The sequence below is a fragment of the Hyperolius riggenbachi genome, chromosome 3 (genome assembly GCF_040937935.1).
Source record: "Hyperolius riggenbachi isolate aHypRig1 chromosome 3, aHypRig1.pri, whole genome shotgun sequence".
Taxonomy (NCBI): Eukaryota; Metazoa; Chordata; class Amphibia; order Anura; family Hyperoliidae; genus Hyperolius; species Hyperolius riggenbachi.
This window is the reverse complement of record NC_090648.1, coordinates 291,998,029-292,016,166: the sequence shown is the minus strand read 5'-3', so window position 1 is coordinate 292,016,166 and position 18,138 is coordinate 291,998,029. Positions and strand designations below refer to the sequence as shown.

At 45.2% G+C, this 18,138-nt stretch overlaps 2 protein-coding genes across 8 annotated transcripts in view; one reads left to right on the top strand and one right to left on the bottom strand.

Annotated features, from left to right (window-relative positions):
* The window catches only part of TMEM168 (transmembrane protein 168), a 187,685-nt gene that overhangs the window by 13,422 nt on the left and 156,125 nt on the right, over window positions 1-18,138 (bottom strand). The window lies entirely within an intron of this gene.
* Window positions 1-18,138, top strand: part of LOC137563699 (uncharacterized) — a 99,745-nt gene that overhangs the window by 33,748 nt on the left and 47,859 nt on the right. For all 7 annotated transcript variants that reach the window (XM_068276497.1, XM_068276495.1, XM_068276496.1 and 4 more), the window contains 2 exons: window positions 13,032-13,144; window positions 14,784-14,936. In XM_068276497.1, the coding sequence (XP_068132598.1) occupies window positions 13,032-13,144; window positions 14,784-14,936 (266 nt within the window). The remainder of the gene's footprint in view (window positions 1-13,031; window positions 13,145-14,783; window positions 14,937-18,138) is intronic.

Genomic DNA, 18,138 nt, shown 5'->3' with positions numbered 1-18,138 from the left:
AGAGAGAGAGAGAATAGTATAATATTTGGACAGACAACTTTTCTTCTAATTTTGGTTTTGTAAATCACCACAGTGAAACTCCGATGCAGTTGAAGTGCAGACTTTCAGCTTTAATTCAGTGGGGGTGAACACAACAAATGCATAAACATGAGAGGCAGCTAAAGCATTTTAACATAATCCCTTCATTTCAGGGATCACAAGTAGAGTTGTGAACAGCAGCTATAATCTTTGTAGTGTAGTAAAAGTAGCCTTAGTCCTGGAATCCTAGTCCTGGCGAGTTTAATGTAATGGTCTTACTACAAATAGGTCAGTGTTCAATAAAAAAACCGTGTCCCAATTTATGAAAGAGTTCACAACATTCACGTATAAGTCAAATGCTGAGTCCTGCAGCAGCGGCACAAATTCTTGTCAGTGCAATTGCCCTCCACCACACCCCAAGCAGTGGCAACTCACCCTTAGTTGATGACCTTCCGTTAGGTAGGTTTACAGCGCTTGTGGGGTCATCTGGACACCCCCTGCCTTACTGGATCCTTGCTCAATGTCCTCAGTGTATCTGGGTCACTTTTGTCACATCACCTCAATATAGTATATAGACCAGACCCTCCACAGCGTAAAACAGTTTATAAAATGTAAAATAAAAGAAATGCGCACTTACAAACATGTGGGAATATAAAAGCATGGAGTTTTATCAGGCTCTCCCCCGCTCGTGGGCCGCTCGATGGGAGAAGTCGCGCTGTACAATCCAATCCCTCCTTGCTGCACCACCCTGCAAATGGCTGTGTCCACGTCCCCCCCGCTCGACTAGTTTCGTCTTTACAGATTCATCAGGAGCTGCTTGTAATTGAGCGCTGACCTATTTGTAATAGGACTCAGTGTTGTATGTGTATAATGAGTGCTCCACCAATTGAAAACACACTGGTTTTATACAGTATATATCTGCACAGTATAGGAGTAATGTAATGGTCTGCCAATTGTTTATGGTGTGTGTGTGTGTGTGTGTGTGTGTGTTCGTGTGTGTGTTCGTGTGTGTGTGTGTTCGTGTGTGTGTGTGTGTTCGTGTGTGTGTGTGTGTGTTCGTGTGTGTGTGTGTTCGTGTGTGTGTGTGTGTGTGTGTGTTCGTGTGTGTGTTCCTGTGTGTGTGTGTTTGTGTGTGTGTGTGCGCGCGTGCGTGCGTACACGATTTTCAATATTGACTCTCAAGCAACCACAAACCACACTTATCCAGCATCAACCAATTCCCATTGGTGCTGAATAATTCGGATTTTACTATAATAAAAAAAAATGTAAATATATATATACACACACACACACACACACACACACACTATCTATCCATCCATCTAATTAAACTGCCAATGTATGTCTTGGTTATAACTAGAGATGGCCCGAACCTCCGATTTTTGGTTCGAGAACCGGGAACGCGAACTTCTGCAAAAGTTCGGTTCGCGCTAACTTTCCGCAATAGACTTCAATGGGTAGGCGAACTTTGAAAACTAGAAACACTTATGCTGGCCAGAAAAGAGATGGAAAAGATGTTTCAAGGGGTCTAACATCTAAGTTTTTGCATGGATGAGTGGGATAGATGCCAAAAGTCCCGTAGAAAAATCTTGATTTGACGCAAAGCAGCGTTTTAAGGGCAGAAATCACATTGAATGCTAAATTGCAGGCCTAAAGTGCTTTAAAACATCTTGCATGTGTATATATCAATCAGGGAGTGTAATTAGAGTACTGCTTCACACTGACAGACCAAACTCACTGTGTAATGCATCGCAAACAGCTGTTTGTGTAGTGACGGCCGTGCCGGACTGGTGCGTACCATGGCGAGAGTGCAGGCCGTGGCGGTTTTCAATCCCATATGGTCGCCAGGCTGTGGTAGCTCAATGATAGAACAACAGTGACTGTCCAGCTGATCAAATTTGGTCTGTCCACAATGAAGCAACAACCTTATTAGCCGTTGGTCATTGCTTCATTGTGATACGCAAGCCCCTTCACTGTGGCAAGGTAATGATCACGAAGGGGAATTGGCACATGTACACTATGTTTTGTTGTTGCAGCTGCAGTGCAGCCAGAAAAATTAGGCAGGCATGTAGATGATCCAGAAAAAGTAGTATAGCGGCCTTAAAAATTCAGGAATTCACCTGGAGTCCTGGACCCTGTTGGTGGTGGCGGAGAAGGCAGTCAAGCGGCCTGCGGGCAGAGGTGCTATGTGGGGAGCGACTTAGTCTTGGGGCAAGCAGTCACACGGCGTGCAGGCTGAGATGCTGTGTGTGGGGACTGACTTAGTCTTCGGGCGGGCAGTAGCCCTCTGGGATCCATGCCTCATTAATCTTGATAAAGGTCAGGTACTGAACACTTTTGTGACTTAGGCGACTTCTCTTCTCAGTGACAATGCCTCCAGCTGCGCTGAAGGTCATTCTGACACGACGCTTGAGTCAGGGCAAGACAGAAGTTGGATGGCAAATTGGGACAGCTCTGGCCACAGGTCAAGCCTGCGCACACAGTAGTAGTAGTAGTAGAAGGGTTCATTGCTGCTCACAGTGTCTACATCCACACTTAAGGCCAGGTAGTTGGCTACCTGCAGGTCCAGGCGTTGGTGAAGGGTGAATCCGGAAGGGCTAAGGCAAGGCGTTGGACTAAAGGATGTCCGCATGTCCGACATCACCATGAGATCGCTGATGCGTCCTGTCCTTGCCTGCGTGGACATGGGAGAAGGATTACTGGCAGTGGTACCTTTATTGCGTTGTGCTGTGACATCACCCTTAAATGCATTGTAAAGCATAGTTGCCAGCTTGTTCTGCAAGTGCTGCATCCTTTCTGCTTTCTGGTGATTTGGAAACATCTCCGCCACTTTGTGCTTATACAGAGGATCTAGTAGCGTGGCCACCCAGTAATTGTCATTCCCCTTGAGTTTTTTTTTATACGGGGGTCTCTCAACAGGCTGGACAGCATGAAAGACGCCATCTGCACAAAGTTGGATCCAGACATACTATTCATCTCCTCTTGCTCTTCCTCAGTGACGTCAGGTAAGTCCTCCTCCTTCCCCCAGCCATGAACAATAACACAGGAATGTTGAGCAGCACAAGCCCCCTGCGACGCCTGCTGTGGTTGTTCTTCTGCCGCCGCCTCTCCCCCTCCTCCAAAGAAACACCTTCCTCATCATCCGAGTCTGACTCTTCCCCACACGACTCTTCCTCCTCCTCCTCCTCCCCCCTCTGTGCTGCCACAGGTGTTGAGGAAACATCTGGTTCTGATGAGAATTGATCCCGCAACGCTTCCTCCTGTAACTGGTCCTGTTCCCGCTCCTCCACAGCTTGATCCACCACTCTGCACACGTCACGTTCCAGGAAGTAAGTGCACGGGATCAAGTCGCTGATGGTGCCTTCACTGCGACTCACCAGGTTGGTCACCTCCTCAAATTGCCGCATGAGCTTGCATGCATTTCGCATGAGTGTCCAGTTCTTGGGCCAGAATCTCCCCAGAGTGTGTCCTTCTACTGTAGTTGTAGAGGTACTGGGTGACGGCTTTCTCCTGTTCTAGCAGGCGAGAGAACATAAGGAGGGTCGAATTCAAGCGAGTCGGGCTATCGCAAATCAGGCGTCTCACCGGCAACTTGTTTCTCCGCTGAATATCGGCAAAGCATGCCATGGTCGTTGTAAGACCGCCTGAAATGCCCACACAACTTCCTGGCCTGCTTCAGGACGTCTTCTAAGCCTGGGTACTTTGACACAAATCTTTGAATGACTAGATTCAGCACATGTGCCATGCAGGGTACATGTGTCAGCTTTCCCAAATTCAAAGCGGAAAGGAGATTGCTGCCGTTGTCACACACCACGTTGCCGAATTCCAGCTGGTGCGTGTGAGAAAACGCGAAAAAGCCGCCGCGTGTGCTGAAAGCAAGGCGGCTAATTCCACGTCCAATGCGGCGGTTTGCACGCGTAGGCACGCGTCTGGTAGTGTGGCAGAACGCGGAAAAGCCGCCGCATGTTCTAACAGCAAAGCGGCTGTTTCCGCGTCCAAGGTGGCAGTTGGTACGCAGCTGCGTGCCTTTGGAGTGGCTGGGTCTGTTAGTCCACATAGATGGATGAAGAGCTACGCACGCGCAGACCAGAAGTCAGGACCTTTATACCAGCAGGGGAAGTGTCAGCTGATCAGGACGATCAGCTGATTCCTGCTGGACTCATGATTGGCTGAGTGGCTCGGGTGGGGCAGCAGAGCTCAGCTACTATATATTCTGCTTGCTTGTCAGTTGCTGGTTGTCTGCCATTACAAACACTTACGTGGAAGCATTCAGACCATAGTCAGATCCCACAGTGTGTTAGAACCAGGACGGACCTGGAAATTCACACTGAGCTAGAATAATCTCGCATGTCAATGTTATGTTATAGACTAGTTCCAGGGTGTAGAGACCAAGGACTAGAGTTGGGCCGAACCTCCGATTTTAGGTTCGCGAACCGGGTTCGCGAACTTTCGCGGAAGGTTCGGTTCGCGTTAAAGTTCGCGAACCGCAATAGACTTCAATGGGGATGCGAACTTTGAAAAAAAAAAAAATTATGCTGGCCACAAAAGTGATGGAAAAGATGTTTCAAGGGGTCTAACACCTGGAGGGGGGCATAGCGGAGTGGGATAGATGCCAAAAGTCCCCGGGAAAAATCTGGATTTGATGCAAAGCAGCGTTTTAAGGGCAGAAATCACATTGAATGCTAAATGACAGGCCTAAAGTGCTTTAAAACATCTTGCATGTGTATACATCAATCAGGTAGTGTAATTAAGGTACTGCTTCACACTGACACACCAAACTGTTCACTGAACAGAACAGGTATGCAGTGGCGGGTTCACTGAACAGGTATGCAGTGGCAGGATCAATGAACAGGTATGCAGTGGCAGGATCACTGAACAGGTACGCAGTGGCAGGATCACTGAACAGGTATGCAGTGGCAGGATCAATGAACAGGTATGCACTGGCAGGATCACTGAACAGGTATGCAGTGGCAGGATCAATGAACAGGTATGCACTGGCAGGATCACTGAACAGGTATGCAGTGGCAGGATCAATGAACAGGTATGCAGTGGCAGGATCAATGAACAGGTATGCACTGGCAGGATCACTGAACAGGTATGCAGTGGCAGGATCAATGAACAGGTATGCAGTGGCAGGATCAATGAACAGGTATGCACTGGCAGGATCACTGAACAGGTATGCAGTGGCAGGATCAATGAACAGGTATGCACTGGCAGGATCACTGAACAGGTATGCAGTGGCAGGATCAATGAACAGGTATGCAGTGGCAGGATCACAGTACAGGTATGCAGTGGGCTGAGGGCTCACTGAACAGAACAGGTATGCAGCCAGGAAGAAGTTAAGCCTAACTAATCTTTCCCTATGAGAGACTGCAGCAGCTCGCCCTACTCTCACTAATGCAGGCACACGAGTGGCCATAACGGCCGCCGCTGCCTGCCTTATATAAGGGGGGGTGGGGCTCCAGGGGCTAGTGTAGCCTAATTGGCTACACTGGGCCTGCTGACTGTGATGTAGAGGGTCAAAGTTGACCCTCAGGTGCATTATGGGGCGAACCGATTTTTTGCGAACTTTTGCCGCAAAACGTTCGCGTGCGACACCTGCACGCGAACCACCTAAGTTCGCGCGAACCACGTTCGCCGGCGAACCGTTCGGCCCAACTCTACCAAGGACCTCACACCCAAGATTAGGGAACTGTGTATCATTTGTGTTATGCTCCAGACTAGTTCCAGGGCGTAGAGACCAAGGACCTCACGCTCAAGACTAGGGAACTGTATTATCATTTGTGTTATACTTCAGACTAGTTCCAGGGTGTCGAGACTACGGACCTCACACCAGACTAGGGAACTGTGTTATCATTGTGTTATGCATCAGACTAGTTCCAGGGTGTAGAGACCACGAACCTCAAACCAAGACTAGGCATTGTTTGATATCTGTTACTACCTTGGGAACTATCTCTCTCCCTTAAAAGATAGTCTCCTGACCTGCTAGTGACATCCACCCTTCAGGTGTCACTCCTGTGCAGGTTCCTCCTACCTTCAGCCTGACTCCACCCCTTGGAGAATCTCAGGCTGTTGGAAGGTTCCAGGGTCAGCATAAGCAGTATTCCAGGCTGCTTCTTATCACCTGCTCAGCAGGTGCATTACTCAAAGTAATACTGTTACACCAAACATTCATATACCTATAGGTGTCCAGAGGTTAGCAATATATCTGATTATCGGTGATACTGCAGATCATCAATAATCGGGTATATATCTGCATTCTTGATGATACTGCAGATCACCAATAATCAGATTCTCTCTGCGTGCTGACACCGATCGTTACAGTGCGGGGTCAGCCACTGATCCACCTGTTTGTTAAGAGCAGCCAGGAGAGCTGCTCCAGTGTGACTCTCTGCTTTGAGGCAAGACATGTCTAAGATGGCGTGACACCGTCGTACCTGGCATGCAGCATAGGCCCTCGGTAGCTGGGGCTGTGTAGCTGGAGAGGAGATCGCAGCACCAGTAAAGTTGAACTGCTACTCAGCCGAGGAGGAGGAGGATGACGACAGTAAAGAGGATATAGCAGGAGGAGAGGAGGTGGCAGGAGGCCTGCCTGCAAGCCGTGGAGGCATCACAAGTTGGTCCGCTGCATAGCCACGTACTCCCTGCTTGCCATCGGTCACCAGGTTGACCCAATGGGCTGTGTAAGTAATGTACCTGCCCTGACCGTGCTTGGCAGACCAGGCATCCGTGGTCAGGTGGACCCTTGACCCAACGCTGTGTGCCAGAGATGACACCACTTGCCTCTCAACTTCACGGTACAGTTTGGGTATCGCCTTTTTAGAGAAATAATTGGGGCCTAGTATCTTCCACTGCGGTGTCCCAATGGCCAAAAATTTACAGAAGGCCTCAGAGTCCACCAGCTGGTATGGTAACAGCTGGCAAGGTAACAGTTCCACCAAGCCAGCTGTCAGACGCCGGGCAAGGGGGTGATTGACAGAAATTGGCTTCTTCCGCGATTTCCTTCACAGACACCTGGCTGCTGTCGGCAGAGGAGCAAGAACCACTCAAGGTCAGAGGCGGAGTGGAGGAGGGTGGCTGTGAAGGTGCAAGGGAGAAAGCGGCTGAAGATGCTGCACCTGAAGGAGGAAGAGGAAAAGGAGGGTGGCTTTTCTTTTGTGTGCTGCTTTTGCTCAGGTGCTCTTCCCATTGCAGTTTGTGCCTTTTCTGCATGTGCCTTCGTAAGGCAGTTGTCCCTACGTGGGTGTTGGCCTTTCCACGGCTCAATTTTTGGAGGCAGAGAGAACAGATGGCATTGCTATGATCTACGGCAGACACATTAAAACATTTCCAAACTGCTGAGCCCCCCCTAGGGTGATGGCACTATGGTGGCATCAGCAGCTGACGTTGAAGAGCATGTTGGCTGGCTGTCCATAGGTGGCGATACATGGCGCCGGACACTGCCACCAGTTGTTTCTGACTACGAGCTCTCCCTGCTTCTTTTAGAAACTCGTCTCCTCCTACTCCTCTCTGACTCCCCCTCTGAACTGTCCCCCTGTTCATCTTCTCTATTGGGAACCCACGTGGCATCCGTATCATCGTCATCATTATAATCATCCTGCCCAGCTTCGCCTGCCTAAGACACCTCCAAAACTGCACCAACAGCAAGTACTTCATCATTCTCCTCCTCACACGTTACGTCCATAGTGTCGCCTAACTCAGACATATGAGGGAGTGTAACTTGCTTAGCGCCTTCATCTGGTTGTAACAATTATGGCTGTGCATCAGTGATTTCCCCACCAAATAACTCCTGCGAAATGTCAAATGCAGCGGATGTAGTGCTTGTAGTAGCGCTGGTGGCTGCGGAAAATGAGGTGTTCTGTGTTAAATAGTCAACCATGTCCTGACAATCTTGGGAGTTGATGGGACGTGCCTTCTTCTGAGCACTGTACTTTGGTCCAGGGCCGCACGAAATCACATCAGCACGACCTCGCACAAACCTGCCGGGTGGCCTTCCTCTGGGTCTGCCTCTACCTGTTTTGTCCATTTTGTCCATATTGGGGGGGATGAAGTGAAAGGTATGCACTGACTTGACTAATCCAATGTGCAGTCACACAGGTGCAGTTAACGGGTATGCACGGAGTGGTATATCACACTGCGTGCACTCACATAGGTAGGTGGGTGCGCTGAACACAACAGGTAGGTATATGCAGTGATGGGTATTACAAATGTGCACCTGTCACACACACGTACCGTGAACAGGTACAGTGCCTGGTGGTATTAAATATCACACTGCGTGCGCTCACGTAGGTAGGTAGGTGGGTGCACTGAAGTGAACAACAGGTAGGTATATGCAGTGATGGGTATTATAATGTGCACCTGGCACAGTAGTAATTAAACCACCAAGGGGCCAAAGGCCAGCTGCGGCTGACTGACAGGGCTGTAGATAATGCAAGTGGGCCACACAAAAAAAAAAATAGATCACAACAACAAGATTAGCTCTCAAAAGAGCTGTTGAGGGGTGCATTTTAGCAATAAGAATCAGCAAGGAGCAAGCTAGGAAGCCTACAAGAGCCTAACTAAGCTTTCCCTATAGGTGTCTGCACAGCAGCTCTCCCTTCTCTAATTACTGCAGGCAAACGAGTGAGTCTAAATAATGCTGCCTGCCTTTTATAAGGGGGGTGGGGCTCCAGGAGGGAGTGTAGCCTGATTGGCTACAATGTGCCTACTGACTGTGATATAGAGGGTCAAAGTTGACCCTAATGATGCACTATTGGGGCGAATCGAACTTCCGGAAAAGTTTGCAGTTCTCCGCGAATGCGAACCACCGAAGTTCGCCGGGAACCGTTTGCCGGCGAACCGTTCGGGCCATCTCTAGTTATAACAAAGTATACATTGTTAAAACTATGAGACTGAAAGGAAGGCTATAGTGCACTTATCTCCACTGTGTATTGGAAAGTAATGTCACAAGTGTTTAGTCAGCTGGTACATTTTAGTCTGGCTCAGTAAATTTTGTGAAATCGTCATGCATCAGAACGCAAAGAAACAGCAAATGAATTTCACATCTTTTCTGTATTGCTTTTGCTGTGTGGTTGCTTTTGTACAGCTGCATTCGGAACAGATTCACACCATGAAGGTTTCTTGGAAGGTCATACAAAAATTCCTTTCTACTTAAAGGCAATGTCTTTACAAAATACATCTTACAAAGTCTCATGAATTAGATAACAGAGCTACTGCAGATTATAGCTAAAAAAAAAAATGACCATTAGGCATTTGTCCATTAAGAAATTTGACAAGACATTGGGGGAACCATTTATTTTGTGGTTTCCCTTACCTCAATGTTAAAATTTCTTTCCCCCCCCCCCCCCCCCCCCATCCCTTGCTGTATTTCTCAGCTGCACTTTGCATAAAACAATAAGTAATAGTACAACAAAAACTGACAATGATAATATAACAAAATCAAGGCATTATTTAACCTAAGCACGCACAATGGAAATGTACAGGAAAAGTAACGGTTTAAAGAAATAAATATAATTTATGTAACAGCTGAACATTCTGGCTTTGTAAAACATACCTCAAAAAATTAAATGTCAATGTTGTAATTAATGGCACATCCTTTTCTTAAGATAAAGTAAAAGAAAAAAATGAAGGAATCATTTTATGTTGAGGAAGAAGAAAATGGAGAATAACTATGTACGATAATTTGTATATTTTTTGGAATATAAAAGGCTCCTGACCATAAGATGCACCTAGGTTTAGAGGACAAAAACCGTGGGGGGGAAAAATATACTAAACCTGATACACATCCATGGTGAAGGGGCATCTTGTGGATTATGACCCCTTTGTACCTCATGCCCCCTTGTACCTCGTGTCTCCTCGTGTCCTCCTCTGTCCCCATTGTGTCCACCTATGTCCCCTATGTGTCCGCCTCTGTCCTCCTCATGTTCTCCTCTATGCCAGTGTCCCTATGTGTCCTCAGTTTGTCCCCGTGCCCTCCTCTGCATGGGCACAGTTCAGTTCAGGGAGTCTACGACATTGCGGCAGGTTGGAGGTTCGTATTGGCAGGCATTCAGAAGTCAGGAACTTCCTGCATTTGGACTACAAGATGCAGTGACGGACTTGCAAGATGCAGTGACTTTTTCTCCCACTTTTGGGGAGAAAAAGTAAGTCTAAGGCCCCGTTTACACTTAATCAGTTGGTACGCGTTTTTTTTCCTTCTCCATAGCAGTGCATTGTGAAAAAGATTTCAGTTAAAATGCGCTAAGTGTGTAAGGTGCCATAGGAAAACATGGGACTTACTTTAAAAATCAGCTGACCTTACAGTTATAACTGAGAGCAACTGATTAAGTGTAAACGGGGCCTTATAGTCCAAAAAATACAGTACCTTTACAAATCCAGTTACACAAATTCAGTTAATCCTCCTGGCGGTATAAAAAATTCCGCCAGGAGGCAGCGCAGCAGTTTTTTTTTTCTTTTTAAATCATGTAGCGAGCCCAGGGCTCACTACATGATAGCCGCTGCTCAGCGGCATCCCCCCGCCCTCTTCGATCGCCTTCGGCGATCTCCGATCAGGAAATCCCGTTCAAAGAACGGGATTTCCTAGAGGGCTTCCCCCGTCGCCATGGCGACGGGGCGGGATGACGTCAGTGACGTCGTGACGTCATTGGGAGTCCCGGCCCACCCCTCAGCGCTGCCTGGCACTGATTGGCCAGGCAGCGCACGGGGTCTGGAGGGGGGGCGCGGCACGGCGCGACGGATAGCGGCGATCGAGCGCGGGGCGGCGGCGATCGGTATGCTGACGCAGCTAGCAAAGTGCTAGCTGCATCCAGCAAAAAAAAAAAAAAATACGCAAATCGGCCCAGCAGGGCCTGAGAAAACCTCCTGCGCGGCTTACCCTGAACTACGTTCGGGGTTACCGCCAGGAAGTGTGCTTGCAGCTGTTAACAAGATTTTGCTCCTGGCTGATTGGCCGAAAACATGGCTTAAACAAGAGAGCTGTCTACAAAGTATTATAAAACTCCTCCAAGAAGGTATATCAGCACAGAGTGTGGCAAAAGATGTTGGTTGTTGCCAGTCAGCTCTGTGTTGAGGCTTGTACAAACTAAATGGAAAGGCTGCAAAGGGGCAAGTACACCAAGGAAGACATCGAAGTGTCAGGACTGCAAAACCAAAGCAATGTTTCAATAATAGAAACTACAAAACAAAAGAAAGACAAATGGGCAAAAACATGTCCATGTCTGTGACCGATCTGAAGGAAATGGGATGTAAGGACAGAAAATCCGCACATAAACCATCATTAACATCTTAACAGATGAAAACAAGGTTACAGAGGCTAAAGAGAAGCAGTCATGGACTGTAGATAATTTAATAAATGTGATATTCAGCGATGAATTCCAAATCTGCATTTGCCAAGTAGAGGAGTCTAGAATGTTTTTTTTTTTTTAACGCCATATCAATGAAACATAAAAAGATAACTTGCTTGATGAAAACAAGCAAACCCTTACTGTGGATGATATGGGGCTGCATGTCAGGTAAAGAACAAGGGCAGATGGCAATTATTCCTTCTATCTTAGTTGCAGTTGTACATTGAAAATGTGCACCCTTTTTTCATTCCATCATTCAAGTAGGTTTGGTAATGATGCCCATTTTCAGGATGATAATACTGTATATCTTGCCACAGAGCAGAGCATTAAACGTTTTCTTCAGGAACAACAACCCCAATAAAATTACTTTTAATCTCTAAACGCTAATCTAACTGATGTACCAAATCCGAATACTCCCCTCTCATTCACCCCAGCACAATCTGTTGCTGCAAGGTGTATGATCTGGAAGCTGGCATCCCCAAATAACCAATGAAGACTACTTAAAAAGTGAGGCTTCGTTCTATGAGTCTCTGTGTAACAGAAAACATAAGTTTACTTTCTTAAAACAGAAACAATTGAGCTTGTGGGTTAGTCTGTACCTCTGTGTAACAGAACACACAGTGTTTGGCTGTGGCACAACCTTCTACTGTAGCAAGCTTCTGGCAGGGAGCAGCAGGGACAAAGATAATGCTTTGAAGTTTGTTAGACCTCACTCAGGAATAGGAGCTTTGCAGGGAAGATCATTTTTCAGAATTCCCAAATAGTAAGATGGCAGCCACTATGGAACAGAGACATCAGTCACGGGCCCTTATTCAATTGTGTTTTCGCACAGGACAGGTTTTCCCACTTTACTAATAAAATACCCTTTAAGTTCCCAGCAAGCAAGAAAATACTCAAAATAAGCTTGATGTTACTTCTTAGCACTTTTTTTTAGTTGCTGGGTCCCAACAAGTTATTTTGTAGATAAGATGAAAAATTATATCCCGAATGAAAACTCAGGAGCTGGGCAAGTACATATATCATATTAAGATTGAGAGGAGGAAGTGTTGCCTTAAAGTTCAGCAGGTTTATCTGAATCTGGTTTATGCCTCCTTTGTCAATCATAACAGCATGGTTACAAGCTGTACCCTACTATCTGGATATCCCTCTTATTTGAATTAACTTTCCAAATGTTTCAGAGACTTAAAAGACCTTATGAAGATGATATTGTAACAGTACAGTAAACACTGTTTGCACATCCATTTACAAAAGGATATTTCAATCAATGTGGACACATCATGTAGGTGGCTACAATGACATGTCTTGAGAATTCTATTTGCTGTGGGCCAGGGTCAATACATTTTTGTTTTTATAAATACTTTTAGTTTCAGTCATTATTTTTATTATTCAGTACCTACCAGTAGTTGTGATGAGACCTGACATTTTTGAACTTTTGTCATGCTGTTTGGTTACTGAAAGCTCATCATTTTCTGTTAATTATGAAACCTATACTTTTTCCTAATGAAATCAATACAGATTTGTTTGCTCTGTGCTTTCTGAAATTGTGCCTTCCTCAGCTAGTCTTTCAGTAGAATAAGCAGTGTAAGGATAAGCATATTTATCTTTACAAAATAAAGATAATGTGCTCCTTGTGAATAGTATGCTTACATAATTTGTTTTCTTCTTTTGTAGCCTTCTATGGTCTTTAAATGTACCACACACTGTGATGTATGTTAGTTTGCCATCTGCTTGTTCTTCAGTAAAAGGTGTTTTATTCCATTCACAAAGAGCCACTTCAGCACCTGGTAAGATCATTGTCAAATAGCGTATTGGTAAAGACAAACAGCCAAATAATCAGAATGCATTCATATAAACAGATTTTAAGTCCAAATATTTGTAATTCTGTTAAGCCCCTCTATAATTTAAACTGTGTTGCCAGATGGGGCATGTGTTACAATGACATTACTATACAAAGCAACACCTCTGGCACGTCTGTCATTTACAGAACTATGGGAAGATGGAAGTCTAAAAATAAAGACAGACTAGAATATAGCCAAGTCATAGTTATAGAATTTAAAGGATTATTCTGTCTTTTTGCTATTACAAAGTAATAATTTTCAGCATGCACAAATTAATATTTTTTTTTTTAACAAGAAAACTACTGTTTGACTAGAGAATGTTTAAACAAAACACACAATAAAAAAGGTTTATATACATTTTTTTACTTAATTTTTGTGAAGAATGATATTATTACAGAAATATATTTACCCATGCCCCATTGAAGTAATTTTCATAAAAATTCATTTTTTTTGCAAAAAAGTTAAGTACATTTTTACAAAAACACAAACCATTAATTTTTTGTTTAAAAATTTAGGGAAGCAAAATTGGCCATGATTGCACATCATTAATCTGCAGGTGTAAATGTGGCAGCACAGAAAACATTGGACATTGGAAGACTAGAGCTGAGTGACCGTGACAACTTGCATTCAATGGGCATTATGACCCTGAGAGCAGTGAATTGTGCCTGCATCTCTGACCTTCCTCTTAGGTGTATAAAACATGAGCCCTGGGGTAAGGATTTAGAGGATATCTTCCAGAGGGATATAGATAGCTACAAAAACAAAAAAAAAGTAAAAAAGTTATGATGCATTAACTACTTAAGGACCAAAATGATTGAAATCTACGCCCTGTTTTGGTGGGCTCCTGGCTGGCAGGGCGTAGATTTAAATCACCGTACACAATGCGCATTCACCATTTCCATTGCTCTCCGTCAATCGCACCGCAGCTCACAGGCTCTGCCTGTCTCTATGACGGCAGAGCCATGTGAGCCGGTCAGGAGAAGATTTCATTGGCTCCTGGGGGTGTCTATCAATGTAAGCAGCTCCCATTGGCTAACATTGATAGACATGGTCATGAGCCAATGAAAGCGGCTCCTGACCGGCTCACATGACTCTGCCGTCATAGAGAGAGAGCGATTCGTCGGGATTCCGTCGGTATTGTAATACAACATATTTTGCTATATATTTCAAGAAGTAATTTTCTTAAACTTTTCTATTTATGTGAAACAGTTCAGTTGTGATAGAATGAAAGTCACATTGGTTGAATTTTAAAAGTTTATAGCTTGGTGCAGAGGCAGCCACATTCATAGTGGGGTGGTTCCAGGGGGCTTGCCTAGCAGATGCACAGGTTTTCAACTATTCTATCTATCTATCTATCTATCTATCTATCTATCTATCTATCTATCTAATCAGAGAATGTGTGTAATGCATTTTTTACCTATTTATGCTCATGGGGGAAACCATAAATTAATTATCCTAAATAAACTAAGTTAAAAATAAGTTTCTAGGTTGATAATGGGGGATATTTGTTTTGTGCATTGAGTACTGCTCAATGCTAAAATTAAAGACAACACTCAGATTATTTTTCTTCTCTATAATCCAATAGTATTAAGAAATCAGGACAAAGAAGCCTACCATCTGGACCACGATACATCTGATTTTCTCTGTAGTCCTATAACAGACTCCCATCAAAATTATGGCCTGGAAAGGAGAATAAATTATGGAAGGGCTGTATCTGCATACTGCTCAGGAATAAGAGGTATGCGGATAGAAATTATGCATTTCCCTTTACTACACAGTTATAGCCTTACAACAAAGAAGCCGAATATACAAACATATTAATTATATACTATGAGCAAAGTTTTCAATCCATCCCATAACACTGTCCCAGTGAGCTCCCCAGGAAGATGCGCTGTAGGGTGCAAAGCCCCTGTACACCACTAACTTTTTACTTTTTGTCAAACAGGAAGTGCTAACTCAATGACGTTGATTTACTAAGGTGCACCTGCACCTGGCAGACACACGTGATCTAGCAAACCAGAGCAGTCTGGGTATATTAAATTATTAAAAGGAAAAGTCTTACTGTAGGTGCATACACTAAGTCAGTAATAATTCAACAGCCTGATTATGTGATTAAACAGATTCAGACACATATTTAAATATTACTACTGTCTTTCATATACCCAGTCTATGCCAATTAACCACTTCACTCCATGGGCTGTTTCACCCATCCTGCCAACAATTTTCATCTTTCAGTGCTCCTCTCATTCAATTGGCAATAACTTTGTCACTGCTTATCACACATAAATGACCTATATCTTGTTTTTTCCCACCACAAATTAGTCTTTTTGGAGGCGATATTCGTTTTCAGCAACTGCTTTATTTTCTTGCATTTTATAAAAAAACAAGGAAAAAATGAATTCCATTCCCTGTAGTATTAAAAGAAACAATGCTACTGTTGATAGAACCCAGACATTTTATTTTCCCATTTGTTTTGGCTATTACTGCACTTGAATGATGTTCCTAACATAATGGTGGCAATATATTATTTTTTTCTCACTGTGCCCTATCAATTATTAAAAGCCCTTATTTGCTAAAATAACAGTAATATACCATCTTGACATACTGTACATATAAAAAAAAGCCGAGTCCCTTAGGTAACTGGTTATTTTTTAAATGCTCTCACAAGTGTTTTATTATGGTAACTATTGGGGGGGGGGGGGGTATTTATTTTTATATAAAGGACAACTGAAGCTGAAGATTTCCTTTTAAGCAATATCAGTTGCTTAGCTGTCCTGCTGATCATCTGCCTCTAATACTTTTAGCCATAGACCTAGAACAAGCATGCATGCTTGTTTCTGGTATTAGTCAGACGCCACTGCAGCCAGAAATCAGCAGGCTGTCAGTTAACTGGTATGGTTTAGCCACTTGAGGACCGCGGTGTTAAACCCCACTAGTGACAAGGCCATTTTTTATTAAATGGGCCACTGCAGCTTTAAGGGCTCGCTGCAGGGCTGCAAAACTCAGCACACAAGTGAGCGCTGTACATAGTTATTAGATTGCAGTTTCACCATCCAACAGTCTCCGAGCGGTGATCACCGCTGGGAGACTGAAGGCGGAGCTCCGTCATCAGAGCGGAGAGCGCAATCCCCATTCCAGGCCATTCATTCCATGGAGTGGTCAGCAGGTAGTTAAATGGAAATAAATATGGCAGCCTCCATATTCTTCTCACTTCAGCTGTCCTTTAACAGCTGCAAACAGGATGTTTTAATGCGTCCACTTTACAGCAACAAGATAAGATGATATAACAACTAATGATGTTTTGGGGAAAATTGGAAAGAGGAAGTTCTACAGTTTGGATAAAATGTCTCCCCAGTATAAATCAATTCATACAGACATCAGGAGGACTGTAATAAAAGTATACCATGAAGCTTTATTTTCATTTTACAACTAAGATTAATCCAAACAATATTTGAGGTGTACCAGAGAAGAGAGGAGTGAAAAAAAATAATCATGCATTCCAGGGGCTTGCTCCAGCCCCCTCTGGCCTGATCACTCCCTCGGCACCATCCTCCACTTCCTGGTAGAGATGGGCCGAACGGTTCGCCGGCGAACGGTTCCCGGCGAACTTCGGTGGTTCGCGTTCGCCTCCCGCAGGCGAACGTTTCCGGAAGTTCGGTTCGCCCTACAATGCACTATGAGGGTCAACTTTGACCCTCTACATCACAGTCAGCAGGCCCAGTGTAGCCAATTAGTCTACACTAGCCCCTGGAGCCCCACCCCCCTTATATAAGGCAGGCAGCGGCGGCCATTACGGCCACTCGTGTACCTGCATTAGAGAGAGTAGGGCGAGCTGCTGTCTGTCTCTCATAGGGAGAGATTAGTTAGTCTTAGCTTTTCCTGGCTGCATACCTGTTCAGTGATCCTGCCACTGCATACCTGATCTGTGAACCCACCCACCACTGCATACCTGTTCAGTGATCCTGCCACTGCATTCCTGTTCTGTGAACCCACCCACCACTGCATACCTGTTCAGTGATCCTGCCACTGCATACCTGTTCTGTGAACCCACCCACCACTGCATACCTGTTCAGTGATCCTGCCACTGCATACCTGTTCTGTGAACCCACCCACCACTGCATACCTGTTCAGTGATCCTGCCACTGCATTCCTGTTCTGTGAACCCACCCACCACTGCATACCTGTTCAGTGATCCTGCCACTGCATACCTGTTCTGTGAACCCACCCACCACTGCATACCTGTTCAGTGATCCTGCCACTGCATACCTGTTCTGTGAACCCACCCACCACTGCATACCTGTTCAGTGATCCTGCCACTGCATTCCTGTTCTGTGAACCCACCCACCACTGCATACCTGTTCAGTGATCCTGCCACTGCATACCTGTTCTGTGAACCCACCACTGCATACCTGTTCTGTGAACCCACCACTTCATACCTGTTCTGTTCAGTGGACCCGCCACTGCATACCTGTTCTGTTCAGTGAACAGTTTGGTGTGTCAGTGTGAAGCAGTACCTTAATTACACTACCTGATTGATGTATACACATGCAAGATGTTTTAAAGCACTTTAGGCCTGTCATTTAGCATTCAATATGATTTCTGTCCTTAAAACGCTGCTTTGCGTCAAATCCAGATTTTTCCTGGGGACTTTTGGCGTATATCCCACTCCGCCATGCCCCCCTCCAGGTGTTAGACCCCTTGAAATATCGTTTCCATCACCTTTGTGGCCAGCATAATTATTTTTTTTTTCAACGTTCGCATCCCCATTGAAGTCTATTGAGGTTCGCGAACTTTAACGCGAACCGAACCTTCCGCGGAAGTTCGCGAACCCGGTTCGCGAACCTAAAATCGGAGGTTCGGCCCAACTCTACTTCCTGGATCTTCGGTAATGGGTCCCGGTATCTTCGGCCAGTCGGCACATGCGCTCCTACAGTTGTCTC